This window comes from Bison bison, unplaced genomic scaffold (assembly GCF_000754665.1).
Source record: "Bison bison bison isolate TAMUID 2011002044 unplaced genomic scaffold, Bison_UMD1.0 scf7180017864297, whole genome shotgun sequence".
NCBI lineage: Eukaryota > Metazoa > Chordata > Mammalia > Artiodactyla > Bovidae > Bison > Bison bison.
The window spans coordinates 6,739,646-6,765,969 of NW_011494869.1; the positions used below are offsets into that span (position 1 = coordinate 6,739,646).

At 50.8% G+C, this 26,324-nt stretch overlaps 1 protein-coding gene across 1 annotated transcript in view; it reads left to right on the top strand.

Annotated features, from left to right (window-relative positions):
• RANBP10 (RAN binding protein 10) overlaps nt 1–24,566 on the top strand; it is a 58,421-nt gene extending 33,855 nt beyond the window's left edge. The window contains exons 4-14 of the mRNA XM_010851020.1: nt 6,570–6,737; nt 11,883–11,905; nt 13,670–13,854; nt 16,252–16,364; nt 18,084–18,192; nt 18,294–18,442; nt 18,638–18,842; nt 19,576–19,697; nt 20,189–20,334; nt 20,583–20,694; nt 21,116–24,566. Coding sequence (XP_010849322.1) covers nt 6,570–6,737; nt 11,883–11,905; nt 13,670–13,854; nt 16,252–16,364; nt 18,084–18,192; nt 18,294–18,442; nt 18,638–18,842; nt 19,576–19,697; nt 20,189–20,334; nt 20,583–20,694; nt 21,116–21,246 — 1,463 coding nt within the window. The 3' untranslated portion in view covers nt 21,247–24,566. The remainder of the gene's footprint in view (nt 1–6,569; nt 6,738–11,882; nt 11,906–13,669; nt 13,855–16,251; nt 16,365–18,083; nt 18,193–18,293; nt 18,443–18,637; nt 18,843–19,575; nt 19,698–20,188; nt 20,335–20,582; nt 20,695–21,115) is intronic.
• The last annotated feature ends 1,758 nt before the right edge of the window (nt 24,567–26,324 follow it).

Consider the following 26,324-nt stretch of genomic DNA (forward strand, 5'->3'; position numbering starts at 1 on the left):
CCCCCCCACCAAAAAAAGGAAGATAGGAGATCCAAGCCTCTGAGAGTGTAATCTATAAGACCATAGGCCTTTGTGGAGCCTCTCAGTGCCTCAGTTTCCTCAGCCTTCAGATGGGGATTACCATACTTTATGATTGGTTTGGACTCTTGGAGTGTTCTTGTAAGTAGATACCTAGGGCCCTTTGACAATGATGTTTAATTGCTCCCCCTGATTTTGTAGAGAAGGGAACCAAGGTCTGAGAAGGTGAATGATGGCCCGGGGTCTGCCACCTGAGAAGGGACAGTGCTGTGTGCGAGAGCAGACCGCAGAGGCCCTTCAGGCCACATGAGCTACCCTGGCATCCAGGATAGCAGTGTCTCTTTCTAACAGAGGCCATATCCCCTCTCCTTAGTACCTTAGCCTGAGACTGACAGCAAAAACCAGAGTCACTGCAGAACGTGTAACAGCATTTAGGCCTTGGCCTCACAGTTTTTCTTCTGTCTGCCCTATACCTCAAGAATGGCCTTGTAGTACCAGCTTCTGTTGTGTGTGTGTGTGTGTGTGTCTGTATGTGTGTCTGCATGTGTGCAGTCCAGCTTCTGTCTGGTGTGTGTGTGTGTATGTGTGCGCACGTGCAATCCTGATCCAGGGATTGAACCCATGTCTCTTACGTCTCCTGCACTGGCACGCAGGTTCTTCACCACTAGCACTTCCTGGGGAGCCCTTCTGTCTGCTGCACAGCTTCTCAAGCCCTAGGGGGAAGGTCCGTTGAGGGTGGGGGTGACTGAGTCCATTTCGAGTGACTTTGTGCCCTTTAACATGTCCTCATCTATTTGGGCCTCTGGTACTTTTCTCTTGTGTTTGTTCTGCCCTTTCTAGTCCTTGACTAGCCTGAATTTTTCTCTCAAAGGAAAACAGAAAGCCATTGTATGAGGATAGCACACAGGAAAATCCTCCAGTGACTTCACTTTAAGTTTTCTGTCCACACCACTGTTTGTTTAGTGAGTGTTCCCCATGGCAACCTTACCACATCTGGGACGAGTGACAGTCATCTCACCTGCCTTGTATTGCCACCCAGCTGCTTTGATGTCTAATAAGACATGTCAAATTTAACATGTCCTGAAGATCTCTTCCTTCTGTCCATCTTCTCCATCTTTTAGTGAGTGGTACCACCATCCACCCATTTGCCCAGGACAGAAACCTGGGAGTCGTCTTCACTTCCCCTCACGCTGTCAGCGCCCACATTCAGCAAACCCTGTTGACTCCACTCCCAGTCTTTCCTCAGTCTCACTCAGCTCCAGCCCTCCTGGCTGCCTTTCTGTTTCTCAGACATGCTGAACTCATTCCTCTTACCTCGAAAGTTCTTCCTTCTGATACTCTCGTCAAGCTGACCTCTGCTCAGGGGTCACTCCTCATCCCCACTCCCACTTCCAGCTCATCGTCTGGCTCAGTTTTTTTCAGAGCATTTTTTTCCTACCAGGTGTTTTCTTGTTTGCTCGTTGATTTACTTAGATGTTGTATCTTCTCTGCTCCTTTCACACCACCCACCACCCTTATTTGTCAGTTCCATGGAGCAGGCCTCTCTTAACTAAGTGATAACAGTTAGATGATGTTTGTTCTTTCCAGAAGATGGAAAAGTAGCACAGTGGTCTTAAACCAAACTGCTGCTGCTGCAGCCACTGTTACTAAATGAGCCATATACTCATATTCTGTTTTTAACCCAAGTTAAAAACCCTTTCCCATGCATTCATACACATCTTACACACACACAGACACACACACATGCAAGCTCTTAATGGTGTTTGGAAAAAATATTGGCTATGAAATGATAGCTTCTATTGAAGATACATTACAGCCCTGTGGTCTTCTTTGAAAAGCTTTTAACTTCATAGCGCTTTGAAGAGCAGGAGACAAGTAGCTGAGGTGTTGCTTCTCTGCACTGATAATTCCAAACGCTCAGAAACTTCTGTAGCCGTGAGTGAGTGAGTGAGTGAAGGTGCTCAGTCGTATCTGACTCTTTGCGACCCCATGGACTGTAGGAGCCTACCATGCTCCTCTGTCCATGGGATTTTCCAGGCAAGCCATAGCGGACTGTATTAGTTTCCTGTTGTTGCTGTTACAATAGTAGTGGATTAAAATAATCCTCTTACAGTTCTAGAGGACAAAAGTCCTGAAACCCAGGTGTCAGCAGGGTGGTAGTCTTTCTGGAGGCTGTTGGGGAGGATCTACTTCCTTGCCTTTTCTAGATTCTGGAGCCCACTTACATACCTTGACTGATGGCCCCCTACCTTCATCTTCAAAGCCAGCAGTGTAATGGCACCTTCTGTTCTCTCTCCGCTGCCACCATCACATCACCTTTTCTGACTTGATGCCCCTGCCTCTCTCTTACATGTATCCTTGTAACTGCATTACTGTACTTTCCCCATCCCAGATAATCCAGGATCATCTCCCCATTTCAAGAGCCTTGACTTAATCACTTCTGCAAAATCTTTATTGCCATGCAAAGTAGCGTATTTTACAGGTTCTGGACATTAGGACCTAGACATCTTTGGGAGGCCTTATTCAATATGCTTCTGGAGAAGGGAATGGCTACCCACTCTAGTATTTTGGCCTGGAGAATTCCTTGGACTGTGTAGTCCATGGGGTCTCAAAGATTCGGACATAACCGAGCAACTTTCACTTCACATTCAGTATGCCACAGGGATTGTGAATTTTCTTCCTCTGGGCAAGTCTGTATAACTGATAAAAATTCATTTGGGGATTGAAGAAAAGCAAAACAGGAAAACGTATCTATTTTTCGGTCAAACTGAGATGATGGTGAATCCTGAACTGACTCTAAATAGATATTTTGGGTTTTTATTTGAGTTCTTTAGTTTTTAGAAACTTAAAACCCATATATAGCTTGAGTAGCTTGAGTTAAAAATCCAAAAATTCTATGGTAGGTTTGTCAAAATAATTACATAGTTTATCTTTGAAGAAAAGTATTCAAAATACTCAAATTTTTATTTTAGGTCTTTGAAAATATAAACATCTGTTGTTTTGGCGATGGCTATTGAGCTCCCATACACTGAGACAGAAATAGCTCACAAATATCCTTGAGTCACTAAGTTGGAAACAGTTCTGGTGATGATTTCACTAGCTTCAGTAAATCAAATGGCCACATTTGTATTCATTTTTAAAGAGTACCTGCTGCTTCATCTGGAGAAGGCTAAAAAAAGAAACAAAAGAAAACCTTCCAGCCTGTGTCTTCTATCTTCTAGACTATAGAATCTGCACAAAAGATCTGTCAAACAGGATCATCCTTGTGTGAGAAAGAATGGACTGGAACTAGTCACTGCACACAAATACACACCATATGTGTGCACACACCTGTGTCATCTCTCATCTCTCAGATTCCTGATGGGAAGGGTTGGAGGGAGGCTTAGGAAGTGGTGAGTGAGACAGAGACAGCTCCAGAAACAGTGACTGGTGACCAGAGAGGCTCAACAGGAACCAGGACTGATCAAGTATGTGGGCGATATACTAGGGGTAGACCAAAGAATGTTATAGTAACCTTCAGAGGGCAAGCATTGGCAAACCTTGATGCACTGGCAAAAGAGAGAACTCGGTGGGCATCAATCAGCAACTGTGGGCATAGTTCTGAGAGGAACGATAGAAACAGCAAGCCAGCCCTCCTACAAGGATTCTTTGTGGAGAGCTAGAATGGACAGTGGTTTTGCTGGACAGTCTTCCCCCGACAGCCAATGGCCTCAGGAGGTGGTAAGCAGAGGGCTTGGCTTTAGGGAAGGCTGTGCTGGTCAGACAGCATTAAGTGAGCCCACCACTGTCCCTGGCATCCCAGGCCCCTGGAGCAGAAGTTTGGGTTTCTAGTAGCTTCAGCCACTGAAGCCTGTCTTGGGAGACTCCATGCTGAGAACTCGGCCTGTGGCCTCAAATCTGGTGCTCCTGATGCTTTCTCTGAACTATACATATGTTCTTTGTATGTGGGAAGTGCGGCAGCTTCTTGCTTAGGAACTCTTTTTCAGTGGACACTGCAGTCTTTACAAAAGCCACCAGAACTGATTGGTGGGTTTGACAAGGATGCAGGATACCAGATGAATAAATAAAGTCAAATACATTTGTGTGTTTAATAGCTTTATTGAGTTAAAATTTGCATCCCACAAAGTCTAGTCTTTTAAAGTGGGTAGTTCAAGACTTCCCTGGCAGTCCAGTGGTTAAGACGCCACACATGGAGTGTAGGGGACATGGATTTGCTCTCTGGTCACTGAAGATCCTGCATGCTGCATAGTGCAGCCAAAAAAGAAATAAAATGTACAGTTCAGTGGGTTTTTAGCATGTTTGCACAGTTGTGCAACCAGTATCATACTCTAATGTTAGGACAATTTTATCACTCCAGAAAGAAACCTTGACCCCATTCTCCCACCCCCAAAATCAATTATATTTTGATATAATACCAAGAAACAATTAGAAATTAAAATTTTAAAATAACATAATAACATCAAAAGTGAAGTATTTAGTGATAAATTTGACAAAACACTGCTGAGAGAAACTAAAGAAGACCTGAATAAATGGAGAAGTATACCATGTTCATGGATTTGAATAATCAATATTATTATACTGCCCATTCTTTCCAAGTTGATCTGTAGATTCAGTACAATCCCAGTCAAAATCCCAGCAGGAAATCAACTATATTCAAATTTTTAAAAATGATTTTAAAAATCCCAACAGGCCTTTGAAAGATACTGTTAAGAAAATGAAAAAAGACAAATCACAGACTGGAAGAAAATATTTGCAAAACACATTTTGTATCCAAAATAGATCTAGAACTCTTACAACTCAATAAGATTTACAAACCAGTTTTTTTTTTTAAAGATTTGCTGGAGAAGGAAATGGCAAACCACTCCATTACTTTTGCCTGTAAAATCCCATGGACAGAGGAGCCTGGTAGGTTACGGTCCATGGGGTTGCAAAGAGTCGCACATGACTGAGTGACTTCACATGGTTCCATATAAATTAAAAAAAAAAAAAGATTTGAATAGATAGTTCAATAATTTTCTAATAAAATTATTAGAATTTTGAATTATTGAATTTTCTAATAAAATTATTAAATAATAATTCAATAATGTAATTTTCTAATAAAATTATCAATGTAAAGAAGTAATTGAAAAGATGCTTAAGGTCCTTGGACATTGGGGAAATACAAATTACAGCCACTGCGTACATATTAAAACATCTTAAGAGAAAAAGAAGAAATGAAAAACAGTTGACAGTACCAAGTGCTGGTGAGATTGTGAAACTCATACATTGCTGGTAGGGATGCAAAACAGTATAGCCACTTTGGAAAACAGTTTGACAGTTTGTTGTCAAGTAAAACATATACTTATCTTGTGACCCAGCAGTCCCCCATCTAAGTATAAAGAGAAATGAAAGCATATGTCTGTACAAAGACCTGTATACAAATGTCTAGTGGCTTTATTCATATTAGCCAAAAATTAGAAACAACCGTATGCCATCAACTAGTAAATGGACAAACGGTGGTATGTCCATACAATGGAGTTCTACTCAGCAATCAAAAGAAACAAAATATAGGTACACCTAACAATGTAGATAAATTTCAAAGGCATTATGCTGAGTGAAAGAAACTAGACATGAGAAACTCCATATTCTGTGATTCCATTTTTTTTTTAATTATTTTTTTAATTTTTGACTGTGTTGGGTCTTCATTGCTGTACAGGCTTTTCTCTAGTTGTGGCAGGCGGGCTTCTCATTTCAGTGGCTTCTCGTTGCAGAGCATGGGCTCTAGGGCTCACTGCTTCAGTAGTTGCAGCGCTTGGGCTGTGGAGTGCTGGCTCAATGGTTGTCTTGCATGTTGGGCTAAGTTGCTCCGTGGCATGTAGGATCTTCCTGGACCAGGGTTTGAATCCATATCTCCTGCTTTGGCAGGCAGATCCTTTACCATTGAGCCACCAGGGAAGCCCTGTGATTCCATTTATATGACGTTCTGGTAAAGGCAAAACCATAGGAACAAATCAGATCAGTGTTGCCAAAGGCTTAGGGGTGAGTGGAATGGAATCGGCTGCAAAGAGGCATGAGGGAAAACTTTTTGGATTGATGGAAATGTTCTATATCTTGATAGTGGTGGGGGTAATATTTGTTAAAACTTGTTGAACTGTGAGTTAAAAAGGAAGAATCTTATTACATGTAAATAATACTTCAGTTTAAAAAAGCATTAAAAAAAACCCATGATATACCTCAGAGTTCAGTTCAAGCCCCTTCTCCTTCATGAGGTTTCCCCCAGTCATCTTGTTTCATGGCCCTCTGGTAAGTCCCTTCCAGGGCTCGCATGTTTTTGGTTCCTGTTAACCCCAGCTTGGGCTCTTTCTTTGGGAGGGCTGCCTCAGCTCCTCAGGGCAGTGACTTGCTGAACTCACTGCTCATTTAACACAGCCAGACCCTGCCCACAGCCAGCTCTGGGAGGCCAGGTGTGCTAGTGAGGTGGTGGAGGCTAGAGCTCAGCCTGAGTGGGCTTCTTTGACTGTCTTGTTCTCTCAAGTACCTCACCTCAGCTCTTGCTCTCTTTTTCTCCACAGGTTGGGATAAACATTCCTATGGTTACCATGGTGATGATGGGCATTCCTTCTGCTCCTCTGGGACTGGCCAGCCCTATGGTCCCACATTCACTACAGGAGACGTGATTGGCTGCTGTGTCAACCTCATCAACGGCACTTGCTTCTACACCAAGAATGGCCATAGCCTTGGTGGGTACATAGGGGACCTGGGAGGGTCTGCCCTGTGGAGCCACTTTGGTTGATGAGAGGTTTTGAAGCCAGAGCCGTGCTGTATATCCTCTGCTGAGCTCTGGGGAAACTGCAGCCCTTTCTAAGCATTGGAGCCTTGAAAGGGGAAGAGAGTGTGTAGGGGTTCTCCCTTTGCTAATCTATCCATTCAACAGCATTTATTGAGCCTGGGTCAGTGCTCAGGGAGAGTAATGTCATGGTCATGCTCCTGGCCTGTGTGACACTCACTGGAGCAAGGTTTAGGGTTGATAAGAAGTTTGAGGGGCTCTAGAACATACTGGACAGTGGAAGTGATTTGTATGCCAGTCGCCTGGGCCCAGACTTTGGCTGGCCCTTCTGTAGGGCACTGGTTGCTATGGAGCAACAGTGAGGGCTGCTGTAGTACACGAGGTAAACAGACAAGCTGGAGTCAGATGGGGCCAGATCTCTTCTGGCCTTTTTGTGGTTAACAGACAGCAGCTTCGACAGAATTAAGTTGGAAAGATCCCTTTGGTTAAACTGAGAAGGACGAACTGACTGGAGTAAGGGCTGAGGAGGAGGCAGATGACCTGAGATACAGCTGTGGTGATGGGTGCAGACAGTGGAGAACAGGCCTGCAGAGGCCTTGGGGTGGTGCAGCATGGGTTAGTGACAGGTGGGGCACACTGGCAAGAAGGGAACATGAGAAAGTAGCTGGATTAGTGGTGCCATCAGTCAGTCAGAAATCCAGGAGCAGCAGCAGGCAGGTGGAGGTTCCCTTGCAGAGCAGTCCTGTACACACAGAGAGACTTAGGATAGAACTTCAGAGAGAGAGGAACTCTGGCTGTTCTGACACCTTGCCCTGGTAGGGATGGGTACTGTTTGGCCATTGAGGGAGCGGAACCCACAGCCAGAGTGGCTATGAGGTGGTACCTAACTGCTAGGCAGGCCTGCCTGAGTTTGCAGAGGTCTCTAATCTGGCAGAACCCTACCAGCCAGGTTGACCAGAGGCTTTGCCACGAAAGGGAGTTGGGCATTTGACTTTGAACCCAACTCATCAGAGGCTCACTTCCCCTAGTTTCAGGGGCAGTCAGAAGGTGGCTGCCACTCCCCACATCCCCTCTGTGGCTTCTCCAAGCCCGGGAAAAATCAGGAGACCTGTGTGGAAATCAGGTCTACTTGTGGCAGGTGATCAGGAGCCAGTATTCCTCAGCAGGGCACTCAGATGCCACAGCCCAGTGTGGGCGGCCAGGAGCATAGCACAGATGCCGCAGAGCTGACCCAGCCGCACGTCCGGGAAACCCTCCCCTGACCCGTGGCCACCTAGCTGCAAGTCCTGGTATCCAGCTGCAAGGAGCTAGCTGCTCCAGGGCAAGGCCTCATTCCCCCTGTGTTCTTGGACTCCAACCATTTTCTGCCTCTTCACTCTTCTGCTGTCAAAATCCAGGGCCTGCTGTTATGGGCTCTCAGTCCTTGCCCAAGTCCTGCTTCGCTTGCCCCTCCGAGCCAGGCCCAGTCCTGCCTCTCTGCTCTGAACACCTGCCCTCCTTACCTCTCTTCAGCTTGTCCTTACTTTACTCAGAGCATGGCACCTGCTGTGGGACACGAGATTTGGGATATACTTATTGTTCTCTCTGCACCTGCACCTCCCTCCTCTGGGCCCTCAACCCTTTGTTGGTCTAGATCCCTAAAGAGCTCATGGCCACCTCGGTGTCAGCCAGACCCTCTCACTGTTTTTAAAAACTTATCTCCCTAGTACATGTTTATGTGCGCCCCATGCTAGACCTTACACTTCTCATAATTAAACTTCCTTTAGGTCTATATTGTCAATTTTCTTAGTCTGTCAAGATCTGCTTTGGTCTTGCTTATCCTGTCTCCAATGTTTGGTATCCTCTTCATCTGTTCAGTTCAGTTCTGTTGCTCAGTTATGTCCTACTCTTTGCGACCCCATGAACTGCAGCACGTCAGGCTTCCCTGTCCATCCCCAACTCCCAGAGCTTACTCAAACTCATGTCCATAGAGTCAGTGATGCCATCCAACCGTCTCATCCTCTGTCATCCCCTTCTTCTCCCACCTTCAATCTTTCCCAGCATCAGGGTCTTTTGCAATGAGTCAGCTCTTTGCATCAGGTGGCCCAAGTATTGGTGTTTCAGCTTCAGCATCAGTCCTTCCAATGAAAATTCAGGACTAATTTCAGACTCCTGAATCTCCTTGGAGTCCAAGGGACTCTCAAGAGTCTTCTCCAACACCACAGCTGTATGTTAACAGCTACATGTTAACAATCTTTAGCTGTGTGTTAACCTAAATTTGGGTGAGCATGTTTCTATGTGTTTTCATCAAGATACTGATAAAAATATTGGAAGAGGACAAGGCTAGATTTGAGCCCTTCAGCCTACAGCTTGTCCAGGTAGACACCTGCCATTTAAGAAGCACTTCACTGTGTTATTCTGAAGCTCACGTGTTTCTGTCTCGTCCACAAGGATACTGCTGAGACCTTACTAAAAAATGAATCTGACCTATCCTCTACATCTTCTAGATCACAAAATTTAAAGAAAGGTCAATGAACTCTGAGTGATAGACCACTTGGTGACTCTTCTAATGACCTTGTTTCCTTCTCACAAGCCTGCATGTCAGTATAATGTGCTTCAGAACCTCACGCAGAATCAGTGAGCCAGTGACTGCTCTCTCACCTCAGAACCTTTTTCCCTTTAGAGAAGCAGAGTGACAATTCTTGCCTCCAGCTGCCCTGCTCCTTTTATTTGCTCCCTCGTCCTCTGTCATAGCACTCGCCCTGTGTGTCACTGGTGAGCTGTCTGTGTCATTACTAGTTGGACACCATCTCTCTGGCTGGAGTTGGCAGCACTTTTAGGGCCAGGCTTACAGCTGGTTTCCTAGTGCCTCATGCAGGGCCTGTTTTCTGCGAGGTCTCAGCAAATATTTGACGGGAGGACAAATGAATGTTCTGAGTGAATGGAGACTGATGTCTCACTCACAAGTGGTCCCTGTGCTTCCAGAATAATTTTTTTTTTTTTCCTGCAAACCTTGGGATTTTAGTTCCCTGGTTAGGGATCAGAATCAAACCCCCTGCAGTAGAAGTATGGATTCTTAACCACCGGATCACCAGGAAAGTCCCCAGAGTAATTTTTATACAGCTTCTTTATATCCTCAGCATCAGTGATCCCTGAGCTTTGTGTCTTTGGCTCAGGGTACTTCTCATCAGTGGGTTTGTATGTCCTGTTTGCATCCTGGATCTTTGCCTGGACTTCTCAGATCTTCCCATGGGCCATTTCATATCTTGCTATCACAGTGGCTTTGTGGAGACTCCTGGAGACCTGCAGGGCTGTGGGAAGCAGTGTTGCCCTTGTCCAGTGCAATAGGGGGTGGAGTATCCTTTCTCCTCATCCTCATGGATGCCTTCCCAAGTGCCAGTGTGAGATAGAGCTAGGCGACCTGGGCAGGTCATCCCCTGGGCAGGAGCTTGGCAGGTGCCTTGCCCTGTGGTGCAAGTCCAGTCAGCTTATACCTGGACCTCACAGTTTACAAGGCAGCTTTCACAGAGAATCCGTTTCTCCTTTCTTGGGGTGTTGGGTGTATCATTACCCTCTTTTGTCAGATAGGCTCAGAAAGGTGGGGTAGCTTATCAGAGATCACACAGCAGGTAATTGATAGAGCCTGGACTCCCCCTTCTTCCAGAGTTCTGTGGGCCTCTCCACGAGCCTGGGAGCATAGCAGCAGTAGCCCGGCCACACTGAGGTCCGTGGGGGCAGCTCCCATGTAGACCTGGTGGGTGGACATTGAGGGGCTTCCAGAGTCCATCCTGCTGGTTCTGTGACCACTGACTATGCACATGGGGCCGGAAGTGGCCACAGGCAGGCAGATCATGGGTTTATGAACTTCCTTCACTGAGGAGCAAAATAGCCCAGTAAAGAATGTAAACATTTCTCTGCGCCTTGGTTTTTTCATACGTAAACCGGTGTCAGAGACAGTATACAACCTTCCAGGCCTGTTCTGATAATTAAATGCTTCCTTGGAAGAGGTGAACTAAGTGCCCAGCACAGAGGAAGCACATGGGATGCGCTGGCTAGCTGTCAGGATTCTGGCCCGAGGTTTCCTGGGAGACCTGTTGTCAGACCCTTACCTATTCTTTTGTCCTGCTGGGTTTCCATTTCTTTTCTGGGTGGAGCTGAGCGAGAAGACAGGGACCTCTAAGTAGTCAGTGGTTTGAAAATCTCTCAGGCCAGAAGCTTAGGAACTTAGAGGATGTAATAAGAATTTATCTTAAAAAATGGGAAGACTATGAGTCCTTGGGAGAGTCTCCTTTGGCTTTGAGTCATTTCTCAACCTGCAAAACATGAATGCTCTGGTTTATATACCGAGGCCCCTCTCCTGCTCGGGCCTGCTGATACATTTTAGGTCTTGCTCCCCTCTACCCTCACTTCCTGTTCAGGACTGGGGTCCCTAGAAACACAGCCTCTTTTCTCGGCAGCAAGGCTCAGAGGGTGCACAGGCCAGTGTTAACTTGGGCTTGTCAGCTCAGAATCTCTGAGCTGTAGGGGCTGAAGATGGGCAGCTGCCACCCTCTGTCGCCACTTCTCTGTCAGTGTTGGCACGAAAGACTAGTTTCTGCTGATTTTATGACTGCTGGCAAATCATTTAACTGCTGAGGCTTACTTTCTACATCTGTAAAATGGGGATAAGAAAGCCTGCTGCCTTAGTTGGTCTAAGCCCCAGATGTTAACACCTAACTAAGCACTCCTTTAGTTAGCACCAGAGTTGGTCTAAGGATCAGATGAGGTAATGGGTGGAAAAGAGCCTGGCATGCAGAGTACATGTCCACAAATATGTGTTGAATCAAGAGAGTGTGATCAGGCCTGGAGAGTCCTCAGGATCTATCATTTGGGTGTTGGTTATTCCTAGCAGATTTTTCCCCGAGAGGATAGAAATGCTGTGGATAAATACCCAAATATCAGACTTCACTTCTGGCCAGGGTGTAAACCTACCAGGCCCTGGCTCATGCTGGCCCTGGATCCACCATAGGGGAGATGTGGTGACCAGCCCCTCTCCCAGCCATTGTGACAGGCCCTCTGGGGGCCCACAGAGGTGTGGGAATCCACCACATGGTCTGATGACTGTTCTTTCCCTCCGCAGGTATAGCCTTCACAGACCTCCCGGTAAGTACTGCTGTGGGATCTTCCGCTCTGGCCGCTGGGGGCTGACAGGCATAGTGTAGGCACAGTGGGGTCCTGCCCTCTCCCCAGCCAGCGGTATGTGCTGTGCCATCAGCTTGAAAGTATCAGTAAGGGGCCCTGCCAGCCTTCTCTCTCCAGCAGCAAGGCCTGGTCTTCCTCCTTGACTCTTAGCAGGTGACCATGATTTGTGGCATTTCCAGAGGCAGCCGGCAGGTTGGGGACGGTGTAGGCAGAGATGAGGTAGCTCCATGGCTTGGCTGGTCTGAACCAGTTCTGTGTGGCTTACACCCAGTGGACTTGCGGGCAGAGTATAGAAAATTGTTCCTTAAGTGTTAGGGAGCTGGATCCATGTACATCCCCATCTGAGATCCCTGAGGAAAGCCAGCACCCTTGGGGAGTGAGCCTGCTACCATGCAGGGTACCCCTGAGCCAGAGAAATGAGCTTTATGGGGAAAAGGTCAGGTTTTCCTGCTGACTTAGTTCAGGGCTCATCCCACCTCCTGCACCCCAGTCCTTCTTGCTTGTGAGTCATCCCCGGCTTTGTCACATGCAGGGCCTCCACCCAGAATGGTGGGAGTCTGGCTTGGCCGTGTGCCCTGGCTGGTTCTGGAAGGAGGAAGGGTTTGCTGGCCCTGGGGGCTACTTAGGGATCCTGGGCACCCCTGTGATGCTCTAGGAATAGGAAATGCCCTCATGATCTGAGGGCCCTCCTCAAGCTCAGTTTACAGCACTTCTGTCTGTGTATCAAAATCCTTCCCTCCTGTCTGGAGTCCCCAAAGGGTGGGCTGTGGTCCTAGGTGAAGCGCACAGACACAGGAGGAGAATTCTGACCCTGCGTGGGGAAGGGTCTAGTGTTGGAGATGTGACACGAAACGCTCAGACATGTGTGTGACAGCACTCTCTGCCAAGTGCTGGAAAGGCTGAGCCCAGAGTGCGGTAACAGCACGTGATAGGAATGATATGGGGCCTGATGATGGAAGGTGGAAGAGAAAACTGGGAGCCCGGGGACGATGGGGAGGATGTTGGCGAGACGGTGGGCTGTAGCATGGGAGCCATAGGAGGTGTGAGGGAGTGACCTGGTAGAACCTGGTCCAGGGAAGCAGGGAGCCCGACACCCAGAGGACATGCCCAGACGTCCTCTGGCCAGAAGATCCTCCTCTAAGTGAGCCTCAGACAGGAAGGGCCTTTCTTTACCCTTTTCCATTGTCAGGGGGTCCAAACCACTTAATGCCCTTGGCCCTACTCTCCCCTTCTTCCCTTCCTTTCCTGTCTCCCCGCATCCTTTCCTGCCCCCTCATAACCCCTTTTTTTTGTGTGGTAAAGGGATACTTGGTCCTGATCGCTCTGAGAGGAGCCATCACCCACCCCTGCAACAGATTTTCACAGGCATGCCTGCAGGGTGGTGGGGTCTGGTCTGCCTCTGTGTGCCCTGGCCAAGTCCCAAATGGGGGCCTTGGGTTTTGGGGATACTACAGCCTCTAATGCAGGGAAGGAGACTCTGCATCGAGCCTGGCTTTTCTTTTGCTTTTTCCCCTCTAACTCTGGGGAGCAGTTTCTCTGCTCGGGAGGTGGGCAGCACTTGGCTTAGCCCTGCCTCCCCCCGGTCACGTTGCAGTTCTCTCAGAGCCGAAGCAGCGGCCTGCAGGAGCCAACGCCTCCCTGCTCTGTGCAGGGGTGAGATGAGGCGAGGCCCTGCTGCCCCCGCTTGCCCTCAGGGCCCAACTGACATTTCATTCTCCTCCTCAGGCCAACCTCTACCCCACCGTAGGCCTGCAGACACCCGGGGAGATTGTGGACGCCAACTTTGGGCAGCAGCCCTTCCTGTTTGACATTGAGGACTACATGCGGGAGTGGCGTGCCAAGGTCCAGGGCACTGTCCACTGCTTCCCCATCAGTGCCCGGCTTGGCGAGTGGCAGGCGGTGCTGCAGAAGTGAGTCCCCCGCCCCTGCCCTTTCCCTCCCTGCCCCCTCCCAAGGGCCTCACTCTCCTGTAGACCCCTGAACTGCTGCAAGCTGCTCTTGTGAACTCTAGTGAGTAGTGCTTCTTCTGGAAAGCACTCCCAGGATGACTCTGCCTGCTGCTTTCCTGCCCCTCTCTTAGTTCACTTCTCCAGAGCTGCTCCTGGTTGAGCCTGTGCCCCTCCACTGGGTCAGAAGGCCCTGGATATAATATCACTGGCAAGGCTGTTTCTCTTCCCCAGCTCATCTTGCAGAGGATGTACTAGGATGCCCTGTGGCCTCTTCCTTTGTGGACTTTTTTTCCGTCATAGGGAGTACCTGTCATGCCATGACTCTGGCCTCAGGTCACTGCTCAGGGTCGGATCCACCTAAACCCCTTGGATCTGCAGCAGTGGTGGTGGGAAGAGAGACCTCCCTAGGGCCCACCTAGCTGACTCTTGGCTGATTAATTCCCAGACTCTCTTGGGGGCCAGTCTTACTGAGACACCCAAGGGAGGTCAGATACAGATCTCTCTTCCACTTGCCAGCTGCAGGCCTGAGTGGGGCAATGAGCTGTACCCACTCTGCCAGGACGTGGGTTAGTTTGTTTTGGCTTTCAAGGATGAACAGAGGAAGGCTGGTCCCCTCCTAGCCCGGGTCATTGGCCTGTAGATGCCAGGGTCCTAGAGTCCAGGGGGTGGGGGTGGGGTATACACTCGGTTCTTCATGCAGCCTTTCTTGAGGGATGGATATTGTGCGAGGACTGAGGCAGGTGGTAGGTGGCCAGAGCCTTCTCAGGAATAGCAGCATGACTCCATCTTGTCCCCAGCCCCAGAACTTAGAAGCAGCCCCTCCTTGGAGGGCCAGATGGTGCCAGTCCCCACAGTAGGCTTGCTGGGACAGGCAAGGGGAAGGGTGAGCTGCCCCAGCTGTGTGGGGGAGGGGCTGATGCTCTCAGCTGACAGGGCCTGGCCTCAGCACATGGGTGTGTTTGTTGATGTGTATGTATCTGTGTGCCTGTGTGTGTTCATAGGTAGTATTTGCTAAGTATTTCATATAACCCATATCCTATGACTTCATATAATTTCACTTTAGGGGCATTGTTAATGGCTACATTATCTCACAGACACATTTTCCACAAGCCCCTTGGGTGGCTTCCCTTGGTGGTAGCTTCAGGTTATTTCCTCTCTCTCGCTTAGGTAGGTCACCCTTTTATACATTAGGAGTTTTCCATATTTAAGATTATTTTCTGGGTATCCTTTCAAGAAGTAGAATTACTGAATCAAGGGGACTATACATTTTAGTGGCCTCTGATATGTGTATATGTGTATGGCCTCATCTGAACCTTGTTTTGTCAAGAATTTTTGCCCTTGTGTTTTTAATAGTATAATTATTATAATTCTTATTTGTAAGAAAATGTTATGAATACATAATTTCATAATAAGAGGTCGTATATATTGACTTCTTGCTTTGTGCTAGGCACTCTATATGGATCGTCTCATTTACCCATTAAAACATAAGGGAACACCCAGCTGAACTTCTGAGCCTTCCACAGGACAGCCCTACAGACATTCGGCTTGGGCAGTTACAATAATGACATTGACATATGCACACACCAAGGTGTTCACTTTCGTGCACGTCAGACATGAGGGCTCCACGAGTGCCGCTGCTTATGTGTGCCAGTTTCAGGCGGGATTAAATGATTTCTGGGCATCAGGTTTCTCAGGGCCATCTCCCAAAGACTGTGTTCCTGTTGGCCATGTTACTGCCTGAAACTGTGGCTTCTGGACGGACCCTAGATTTGTGGTCTATTGTGGAGTAACCTGGGTCATGGGTTAGCTCCCCATCACCCTCTAGAGCCAGCACTCCTGAGGGCCAGGCTCACCTGAGCTGGAATGCTTCTGCCAGGCATGTGAGGCGCCTGCACAGGAGCTCCTGTGTCTGGAGAAGGTACGCACGTGGCATGCCTCATCCCCATCTGGGCTGCTGCCAGACTGCTTGGCTGGCTGCCCTCCCAGGAAGCCCTCGGAGAGGCTCACAGCAGCTGTCTCTGGGTTTGCCGCAGGTCACAGGAGGCGGCCGCTTCTGAGACGAGACGGTCTGTGCTTTCCTTATGTACTCGTGTTACCACACTTGCCCGCTTGTGGGCAGCATAACCCAGAGAACTGCAGCCACTCCTCAAGCGGCGAGGACCACCCTGGTGACCTGCCCCTCCCCCTGCCTGACTGCATGAGCCCTGGGGGAAGTTTTCATTTTGTTTCAGCTCCTTTATTCTCATTCTGTGGAGATTGCATCTTTAAGATATGTTTAGGGAGATAGTCTGTCCCGCCAGGGGGTCAGTGAGAAATGCAGTTCTTAAGTGTCAACCTTGAGCATTTCCTTTTTTCTAGCATGGTCTCGTCTTACCTGGTGCATCATGGGTATTGTGCCACGGCCACGGCTTTTGCCCGAATGACTGAAACCCCGATTCAGGAAGAACAAGCATCCATAAAGAACAGACAAAGTAAGGTTGACTCTCCTCTGCCCCTACCTTCCCTCCCTCACCTGTCCCTGCTCTTTGGCTCGTGGCAGCCTTGGGTAACCTGTCAGGAGTCTATTCAGCTCAGATCCTCCCCAGAAGACCAGCCCACCACCCAGCCCTGGGCCCTGCTTCTGTCCCTCTTTCAAGGCAACACGGCCCCCAGGGACTGTCCCAGCATGGGATGTCTCCGTGCAGGCGTCCTAATGCACTCTTTGATGGCTGGCCGCAAGCTGGGCCCTGTGTGGCTGGCTACCCCCGCCTCCATGCTTCTTTCCTTCCCCTGGCATTCTGGATTCCACTAAGCCCCCCATTCATGGTCTTCTGGAAAGAGTGTGTTTGCATCTTACCAGTCCAGTGCCCTGCCTTGTCCACCATTTACTCAACCTCAGTCATTCTGCCTGCCCCTGGCCAGAGAGGGGATCAAGTTTTCAGACGGGGAAGGCTGATGCTCCATGGCCGCTGTGGTAGAACTCTCTGCTTCCCACCTCTGCTCCTGCCCTTTGCCTTTGAAGGAGCCCAAGGAAGCTTTCCTGGTGTTCGTACTGGCCTGCCTGCTGTGTGCGGGGGCGGGGCTCTTTTGTGGAGAAGGGTGTGGGGAAAGAGGAAACAGCCCAGAAAGGAGATCGGGCGAGGAGTGGAGAGTGAGGGAGAGTAGGTGTGTGGACACGTGTCTGTGTGTGCCTGCCTGGGTCTCTTGGAGCCTGTGTCTCTGTGCATGTGGATGTGTCTGTGTCTCTCAGAGAATCTGTGCCCAGCCTGGCAGACGGGAAGGGATCCCAGACTTGAGGTCTGTGAGTGAGAGAGGCCCAGACCCAGAAGGCCCTCCCAGCAAGACGCACCAGGCCCCAGGGCAGGAGCACGATGCCAAGGGCCTTGTTGTTGCTAATGTGTCCGACTCTGTGCGACCCCATAGACGGCAGCCCACCAGGCTCCCCCGTCCCTGGGATTCTCCAGGCAAGAACACTAGAGTGGGTTGCCATTTCCTTCTCCAATGCATGAAAGTGAAAAGTGAAAGTGAAGTCGCTCAGTCGTGTCCGACTCTTAGCGACTCCATGGACTGCAGCCTACCAGGCTCCTCTGTCCATGGGATTTTCCAGGCAAGAGTACTGGAGTAGGGTGCCATTGCCTTCTCCAGCCAAGGGCCTGAGACGTGTCAGTGCCGGAGCTGCCAGCATGAGGAGGGTGGTCTCCTCTCTCAGCAGAGGCCGCTGCAGCCCCTGAACACCACTGAGCCGTGGGCGCCAGCCCAGAGACCATGAACTCCCATTGCCATCCCTATGAGGCCTGAGGAGAGGAGTCTGGCTTTAAGAGGAGCCTGTCAGGCCACAAAGCTGCCCAGGTGCCCACTCCCAGATTACACTCTCATAGCCAAGACCTCTGCCCCTGCCAGGCCCCCAGCAACCTGTGTTCCATAGGCACAGGCCTTCGAACTCGCCCTCCTGCTTTTCTGGGCTGGGGCGCCCACTCCTCCCTTTCCCCATGATTCTCTGAGGACTCCTGACACTTGACAGAAACCAGGATCTGTTGTGGGCCTGGTGGCCAGGTTCTTTCTTCGGTCTCTTCTGTGAGCATCTCAGGGGGCTTGCCGCCCTCAGCCTACCCACTGGACTGGCGGCTGGCCTGTGCCCGGGCCTGGCAGTGCGGAGATGTGTGGGGGGTCTGTGGCTGCTGTCTCACTGCCTTTGCTCTTTCTCTCCTCAGAGATTCAGAAGCTGGTGCTGGAGGGCCGAGTAGGGGAGGCCATTGAGACCACACAGCGCTTCTACCCAGGGCTGCTGGAGCATAATCCCAATCTGCTCTTCATGCTCAAGTAAGTTTGGGGCCCTGCCAGCTCCCCCCGTTGCCCCACTGGTGGTGGGAATATGCAACCCGGACCAAGCCCAGAGCATGGCTGCTCTGCTCCTTCCGCAGGTGCCGACAGTTTGTGGAGATGGTGAACGGGACTGACAGTGAGGTCCGCAGCTTGAGCTCTCGAAGCCCCAAGTCCCAGGACAGCTACCCTGGCTCCCCCAGCCTCAGCCCCCGACACGGCCCCACTAGTTCCCACACGCACAACACAGGTCAGCCGCTCTCCGGAGGGCTCTGGGAAGAACTGGTGTGGAGAAGCAAGGCCATCCAGACACCCTTCCCCAGGATGGGCTCGGGGCTTGCTGCCGGATGTGGGGGGGATGGGAAACGGGACCACTGCAGTTACTCCTGGGCCCCCGCTGGGCAGCAGGCTGGCCCTCCTCTTCTGACCGTCCCCCGGCTTTTAGGAGCAGACAGTCCCAGCTGCAGCAACGGCGTCGCCTCCACCAAGAGCAAACAGAACCACAGTAAATACCCTGCACCCAGCTCCTCCTCATCCTCGTCATCCTCGTCATCCTCCTCATCTCCCTCCTCAGTGAATTACTCCGAGTCCAACTCTACAGATTCCACCAAGTCCCAGCCCCACAGCAGTACCAGTAACCAGGAGACCAGGTACCTGTTCTGCTCAGCTTCTTCCTCCCGCTCTGTGCCCACTGCAGCCTGTCCTGTGAGCAGCCCCCTGCCCTGTATCCCCAACTTCCCTGCCAGCTCTGTGCCTGGAATAGTAGTTGTGGACCTGCCAGGCCAGGCTTTGGCTCCAGCTTCCCATCTAGCTCATGATTCAGCTGCCGCTTCCGTTGGCCCCATCTTTCTCCAGAGGCGCTGGCACTGAGAATGTGGTTGCCTCCAAGGATACCAGGCCTCCCAGAATGCCCCAGGGTCTATACCAAAGGAGTTTTTTCTGGGCTCAGCTCTCAGCCAGACAGTTTGGGCCGGTAGAGGTTGTAGACTGCAGACTGTAGGTGGCTCTCAGCGCCCCGGCATGCTTCAAGGCTGACCTGGGTTTGGCTCCCAGACATGCCTGTCATGACTCACTTGCCCTGGTCATTGGGGATCTAGAGGTGCATAGAAGGGGTGTGCCAACTCTGAGGAGGGCCGGGGGGACAAGGGTCACAGAGACAGCATCACGACTGGAGTGGGAATGAGGTGACAAGCCTCTGGGGATGGCTGGCGTCATAGTAGGGCCCAAGCATTGGAGCCTGGGAACCTGGGAGCTATCCTTTCATGCCCTTTGGGGACCTCAGTTTATCCACAGCAGCCTGTGGCTGAAGCCTCAATGGAGGCCCACCCAGGCTGCTCCAACCACATTCCCTTAGCCAGCTCCCATCTCCACCCTCCTCCACAGTGACAGTGAGATGGAGATGGAGGCGGAGCATTACCCCAACGGTGTTCTGGAGAGCATGTCCACACGCATCGTCAATGGTGCCTACAAGCATGAGGACCTGCAGACGGATGAGTCCAGCATGGGTAAGGCCGTGCCCTCGCCCGCCCGCTGTTCCACAGGTGACCGTGCTCAGTCCCCGTGCCCTCTCCCCTCGGTGGGGGTAGGGGTGGGCCTGGGCAGGCTGATCCACTGCCTCTGTAGCCATCACAAATGGGTGTTTGCGATGGGAAGACCTCGGCCTGCTGCCCAGGCTAGGTTCCCGCATTAGTGGCTGGAGGGGGTTGGTGAAAGCAGGTACCCTTATGAGCCCCTTGCATCTTGCATAGGGTGGGAGAGGGAAAGCTTCCAAGTCCTGCCTGACCCCTAGACCCTATGCTGGGTAGATTTTGAACAGCTCAGCTCAGGGTGGCCCCCCTGCGACTCTTAGCCCTCGCTTGCCTCCACCAGTAGTGCACTCCCACCCCCATCCCCAACCTAGGTCCTTCTTGCCATGTTCTCTTTGGGGTCCCCACCCTAGTTCTCCCTTGTTTCTTTGTGCCCTCCCAATGTGCCCCCTGCTGGGCTCTGGGTGCAGATGATGGGCATCCGCGGCGGCAGCTCTGCGGGGGCAATCAGGCGGCCACGGAAAGAATTATCCTGTTTGGCCGCGAGTTGCAGGCACTGAGTGAGCAGCTGGGGCGGGAGTACGGCAAGAATTTGGCCCACACGGAGATGCTGCAGGTATGGAGCAAGCCAGGCCTTCATACAGAATGGGCCCCTGTTTGGTAGTACGGGGGTGTGGTGACTCTGGGAGGGCACTGGGGGCAGCAGCAATAGGAGAGAGTGAGCTCTAGATAAGACCTCAGTGGGAAATGGGACATCGGGGTATTTTGTGCCTCCCTGACACCACGCAGGGCCCCGTATCCCCCTGGAGCCATGGGGGGTGTTGGTGCATACCACAGTCTTCTCAGAAGTGCCCTGTTCCTTAGGATGCCTTTAGCCTGCTTGCCTACTCAGACCCCTGGAGCTGCCCAGTTGGCCAGCAGCTTGACCCCATCCAGAGGGAGCCTGTGTGTGCCGCCCTCAACAGCGCCATTTTAGGTAAGTGGTTCTAATGAAAATAAGCTGTCCCAGGAGTGCCTGGGGTGGCCCAGTCACCCCTTCCTGTTTGTCCAAATCAGGGCAGCGAACTCTGCCTAGAGGCTGTCTGGTGGCCCACGGGACTCTTGGGCTCCCATGACAGAACCCTGACCTCCCTCTGCCCAACTGAGTTGGCCAGCTAGATCACAATGGGCCCTAGACTATGACCTGGGCCCAGGCCAGCTCATTGCTCCAATGAAAACTAAGGTTCACAAGCTCTTGACAGGGCCATAGTCTGGTGGTTTGGACACACATGGAGGCATATGAACTCTCTCTTCCGAGAGATTCTGTCCACTCCCCACAGCCTTCTGCTCCCAAAGGAACTTGGACCTGGGCTCAGCCCTGATTAGGGCAGTGACCAGGTCTTGTCTCTTCTCCACAGAGTCTCAGAACCTGCCAAAACAGCCCCCGCTGATGCTTGCCCTGGGCCAAGCATCTGAATGTCTACGGCTCATGGCCCGAGCGGGCCTGGGATCTTGCTCTTTTGCCAGAGTCGACGACTACTTGCACTAGCTGACCACACTGGCTGGCCCCGCCTGGTCCTCCCTCAGCCCCAGGGCTGGAGCAGCCCTGCCCTCCATCGGCACCTGGTGCAGGGACCCAGAAGCCACGGGCAGAGCCCACTCCTCCTGCCTGGCCTCTTCTGTTCCTTTCCTCCCTTCCTTCTTTCCTTTCTTTTTCTCCCACCTTCAGTCTCTCTCTCTCTCCCCCCTTCACGTGCAGCGGCCTATGACACAGTATTGGTTGGTTACTCTTCATGTAGCGCCTTCTATTTTGAAAAGAAGGGGGTTGTTTTGAGGAGAGGTTGGGGTTTTTTAATCTTTTTTTTTTCCCTCCTCCTGACTGAGCCACCAGTATTTATCTCTGGAGAGTTTGTGCTGAGCTGGTTTCTGCTAATTTAGTGCTGAAGCCTATCCACGTTGGTGATAGCTTATTATTTTCGTAAGTAAAAAAAAATGAGATTATATATATAAATATATATATTAAAAAAAGACACAGTATTTATCGTAGTGTTAGTGGTCCAGCACCTCTTGGGTGAGGCTGTCCAGACACCATGTTTTTATTTGAGTCCAACTCATCAAAAAAGAATCATCTCTGTCACCTCAGTCAAGGGATTTCTTTATTTCAGGCTTCCCCTTTGTTGAACCACAGGCCCAGCTGCAGCCTAGGGAAGCCCAGTAGGCTTTGGGAGCCTCATAGTGGGCAGGATAGGCTAAGCTGGTTTGCAGCATCCGAGAGGTGTGGATGCCTAGGCCTCTGAGAGTTGAACTGAGCAGAGAACTGCAGGGCCAAGGGGCCACAGAAGAGATGACTTGGCCCAGGGCTAACAGCAGAGCGAGGGAGGAGAGGGTCCTCGGCCAGCACGCTGTCCCCCATCCTACCCTGCCTCTCACTGCCTGCCTTGACTCTCTCTTCCCTTTTCAACATCCCGCCTTTCCTTGTTGTTAAGATGGCCAAATACTTCATTTCCTCTAAATTGATTGCCTGGGAACTACCTGCCTTCAACCTGAGAGCTGCTGTGTGTCAAGCTGCAGGGAGGGAGTCTCCTACCAGGACAGAGGCCCCTGGGCACAGGGGCTGCCTTCTCCCTGCCTGGGTCTTCACCGTCTCTGCACAGCTTGGATGGAATCGACACTTGCTGTTGAGAAGCCAGGACCGTGTGGAGGCAGATTTGTGGACTGCCAGTCGCCAGAGTGGATGGAACCTTTGACCCCCCAGGCCAAGCCTCACTGTAGCTGTGCCAGGCAGCTCCGTGCAGTTTGGCCCCAGTCATTCTTAGGAAAGACTGTTATGAGTGTTTGCTGGCCAGAGGAAGGGACCTCATGGGCTTGACAGACGTTCCACTGTCCATGTCTGACGGATCCTCACAGCTAGTGGGTCAGAAACCGTCTTAGTACTGCCATCAGGGAATCAGGAGAGGAAGGGCTAAGATGGCGGCCAGGACTTGAGCAGGCTATCTGTGGAGAGGACTGACCGCCCAAGGGAAGGAAAGGGAGGTGCCCTCCCAGAGGAGCAGGAGGAAGGCCAGGATTTCCCCATCTGCTTCACAATGGGAGGGAATGCACAGACAGCCCCTGCTAAGGGGCAAGGTCGGAAGTCAAGCTTCTAGTCCCTGCCTGGATCTGGGCTCTCCATCAGTGCATACTGGAATGGTTGGAATGGCCTGAGGTGCCCACTGGGACTTGCTGGGCCTACAGCTGAACAAGAGAAATAATTGAGTTGGACTAAATGCTGATGGGGTCAGGGCCTTTGGCCCTGTGCTCCCTCAGAATTCTGTCCTGGGACACAATCCTGAAGGTTGCTGCTTTTTCTTGGTCCCCACTGGGGCCCTGGCTGGCAGCCCAGAGACCACAAACCATCAGGAAGGTGGTGTCCTGTCTGTGAAGGAAATTCATCCTCTGCAAACCTGGGAATGCCCAGCTCCCAAACCAAGGGGTTGGAAAAATCAGGCTGTTAAAATGGTCGGAAGCACTCAGGACTGGGAATTAAAACCAGAGGCTTTTGCAATTGGAATGAAGTTCAGAGACCATCTACTCCACCAGTCCTCTCCTCTCATAGATAAGGAAACAGGCCCAGGAGATTAAGTGACTCAACGTACGGGGGCAGAACTGGGACTAAGCTCATCCCTGTGGCTTGGACACTGTTTAGGCCTAAAGCTGAATGGCAGGCGAGGGATTAGGCTGGTGAGGCCTCCAGCAATGTCTGAGCAGCTGGTACCTTCAGGGGTGTGTCAGGGGTGGGGATGGGTGCCTGGGCTTGGGTTGTGGAGCGGCTGAGGGCCCCGGAGGGCTCAGGACAGCTGTGTGCTGCTCGGGGTTGGGTGTCCGCCTGGCTCACACTCAGTGCCCACGGCCACCTCCCCATTTTCTGTGCCTTATCTCACTGTTTCAGCTGAGTCCAAGTTGTTTACTCTGTTCCTCTCCAGAGGGGCACTGTGTCCCAGTTGGACAGCTCACCTTCGGGACATTAGCCTTTGCCCCGCAAGCCGTGGAGAGGACCAAAATCAAGCTGCTTGAGCCCACTGTCTTGCTGATAGTCCAGGCCTGCCTGCCAACCAGCGGAGCCCCTGCTGCACACCCAGTCCTACCAGCCTACTTCTAGGAGCCGAGAGTGGGGAAGGCACCTGGGAGGAGTCCTGGTGAAGAGCTGGACTTCAGCCAAGAAGGCAGGAGGAAGACCTGGCTCTGTTGGGTCATTCAACTCTTGGGGAGCAGCCTTTCCCTCTTACCTTTTCCTCTTGTTCCACCACATGGTTGCTCTTTTCCAGAGCAGAAACTGGCGGATATGCAATGATAGCCAGAACCCCTGTTCCTCACCCACCTGGGTCTGTAGCTGGATGTGGGCTGGCAGAACAGGGACACCAAGAGATGGAGAAGGGGGCTTCCCAGCCTCCCAGCAACTTCCTAGCCCATAAGCAAGCACAAAGATGAGGCAGAGATCTGTCAGAGCTGAAAGTTCATTTGGTTGCTCACAACTCAGGTATGCACACCGTGTGGCAGCTGGGCAGCAGAGCCCTACTTGACCGCAAGTCCCGTGCACCCAGACCTGTGGCCAGATCGTGGACTCTGGCTGCCTCAGGCGCCGCCTCTTTGCATAGGGTTCTCCTCCATTAGTAACTACAGCCGACTCAGACATCCTCCACATTGTGCACACTGGTTCTGCCTTTGTCCTCGCAAGTTGATACTTGGCATTAGCATGAAACTTGTGGGTGTGGGAGGGTTTAGAGAGAATTCTAACACAAAACATCCTATTAAATTGTACTTGAGAGATGAAAAAACTCCTGTTGTATTTTGACAGAATTATTTTTATTAAAATATACATCCATGAGCAGTCATAGTGTCTGGTCTCTGTTGTGAGTCTTAATGGGATTGAACCATCCCTAATGTAACACAGGTGTCCTGGAAAGCTTGGCCCCTTCCCAGTTCATTTGTTGGGAGTGTCCAGGGCCTTGGTGTCTCCTCAAGGACTCTCAAGACTTTTGCAAGACCCCAAAGAACATAGGTACTCAAGCTTTTGATTCTCTCCTGCGAAACGGCCTTCATCCGAAACAAAAAGTAGCAAATTCAAAAAGGTGGGCCATAAGACCTCTCTCCTCAAAATAAGATATTTGTTTACTTATTTGGCTGCCCCAGGTCTTAAGCTGCGGCACTCAAGATCTTTGCTGTGGCAACTGTCTGTCTAGTTGTGGTACACGGGCTCCAAAAGAACATGGGCTTCACTGCCCCATGGCATGTGGGATCTTAGTGATTGAACCTGAGTCCGCTGCATTGCAAGGAGGATTCTTAACCATTAGACCACCAGGGAAGTCCCCAAATAAGATGTTAATACATTCCAAATATGCTCACTTGACACACTGGACAGAAAGAACTCTGAGGGGTATCAAAATTAGCTTCCTTTCAGTCCAAGGGAAAAACTCATGCTGAAAAATCAGTTTGGGTGACCCTGTGAAATTAACCTTTCTCAGCTTCAGTTTCCCCATTAACATTGTTAATTCTGCTACCCCATAGTAACAGAGGATTATAGCATGCATAGAGCAGGGTTTGGTAATCAGAGAAAGAACATATATGACTGCCCTGCCTCCATGAGGATGCCCCCTGGTGTGACAGTCCTGCTCCTGCCTCAAGTTGCCTGCTCTGCCCGCAAGGCACCAGGATTTTATGCAGAGGAGGGATAAAATAGATGCTTCTGTTAACTTGGAGGTAAGACTAGAAGCAAAGAAAACCCAAGGTCAAGAACAAGTCAGGTTTGAGAAATATTTAGCGGATGTTAGCACCACAGGAAATGGCAACCAACTCTAGTATTCTTGCCTGGAGAATCCCAGGGATGGGGGAGCCTGGTGGGCTGCCATCTATGGGGTCACACAGAGTCGAACACGACTGACATGACTTAGTAGTAGTAGCAGCACCACAGGATGAGTGACCCAATGTGAGGGAGATTACCAAGAGACAAGGCAGTTGCATGCAAGATAATACAGGGAACCGGTCGGTGGTGTCTAAGTCACAGGGGTGAGGAGGTTTGCTGCAGAGCATATAAACCCGTATCTCAGAGGGACATGTTTCCTGGAACTGGAAAAGGATTCTGTGCCCTAGTAAACAGCAAAAACTGTCATGGATGCTCAGAGTAAACATCACCTGCTAATTAAAAGCTTTAAAAATTCTGTCTTAAGATGTGTAGCTTAATCCAGCATTTTCCAAACTTGCATTACTACAGAATGTTTCACTCAAGGCCATTTTACAGGACTCTCAGGGAAAAGCTTCTCGCTTCCCGGCCTTTTGGCTAAGATCAAGTGTAGTATGAGGGTTTCCCAGGTGGCAGAGTGGTAAAGAACCCGCCTGCTAATGCAGGGGATGCGAGAGACTGCAGTTTGGATCCCTGGGTCGGGAAGATTCCCCTAGAGTAGGAAATGGCAAACTGCTCCAGTACTCTTGCTTGAAGAATTCCTTGGACAGAGGAGCCTGGTGGGCTACAGTCCATGGGGTTGCAAAGAGTCAGACACCACTGAACGACTGAGCAAAGGGAAAAGCTAGTGTAGAAGGAAGAGTGGAGTATTAGATTAAGCACAAATGTCCTGGTTCCATAAGTAAAGCCAC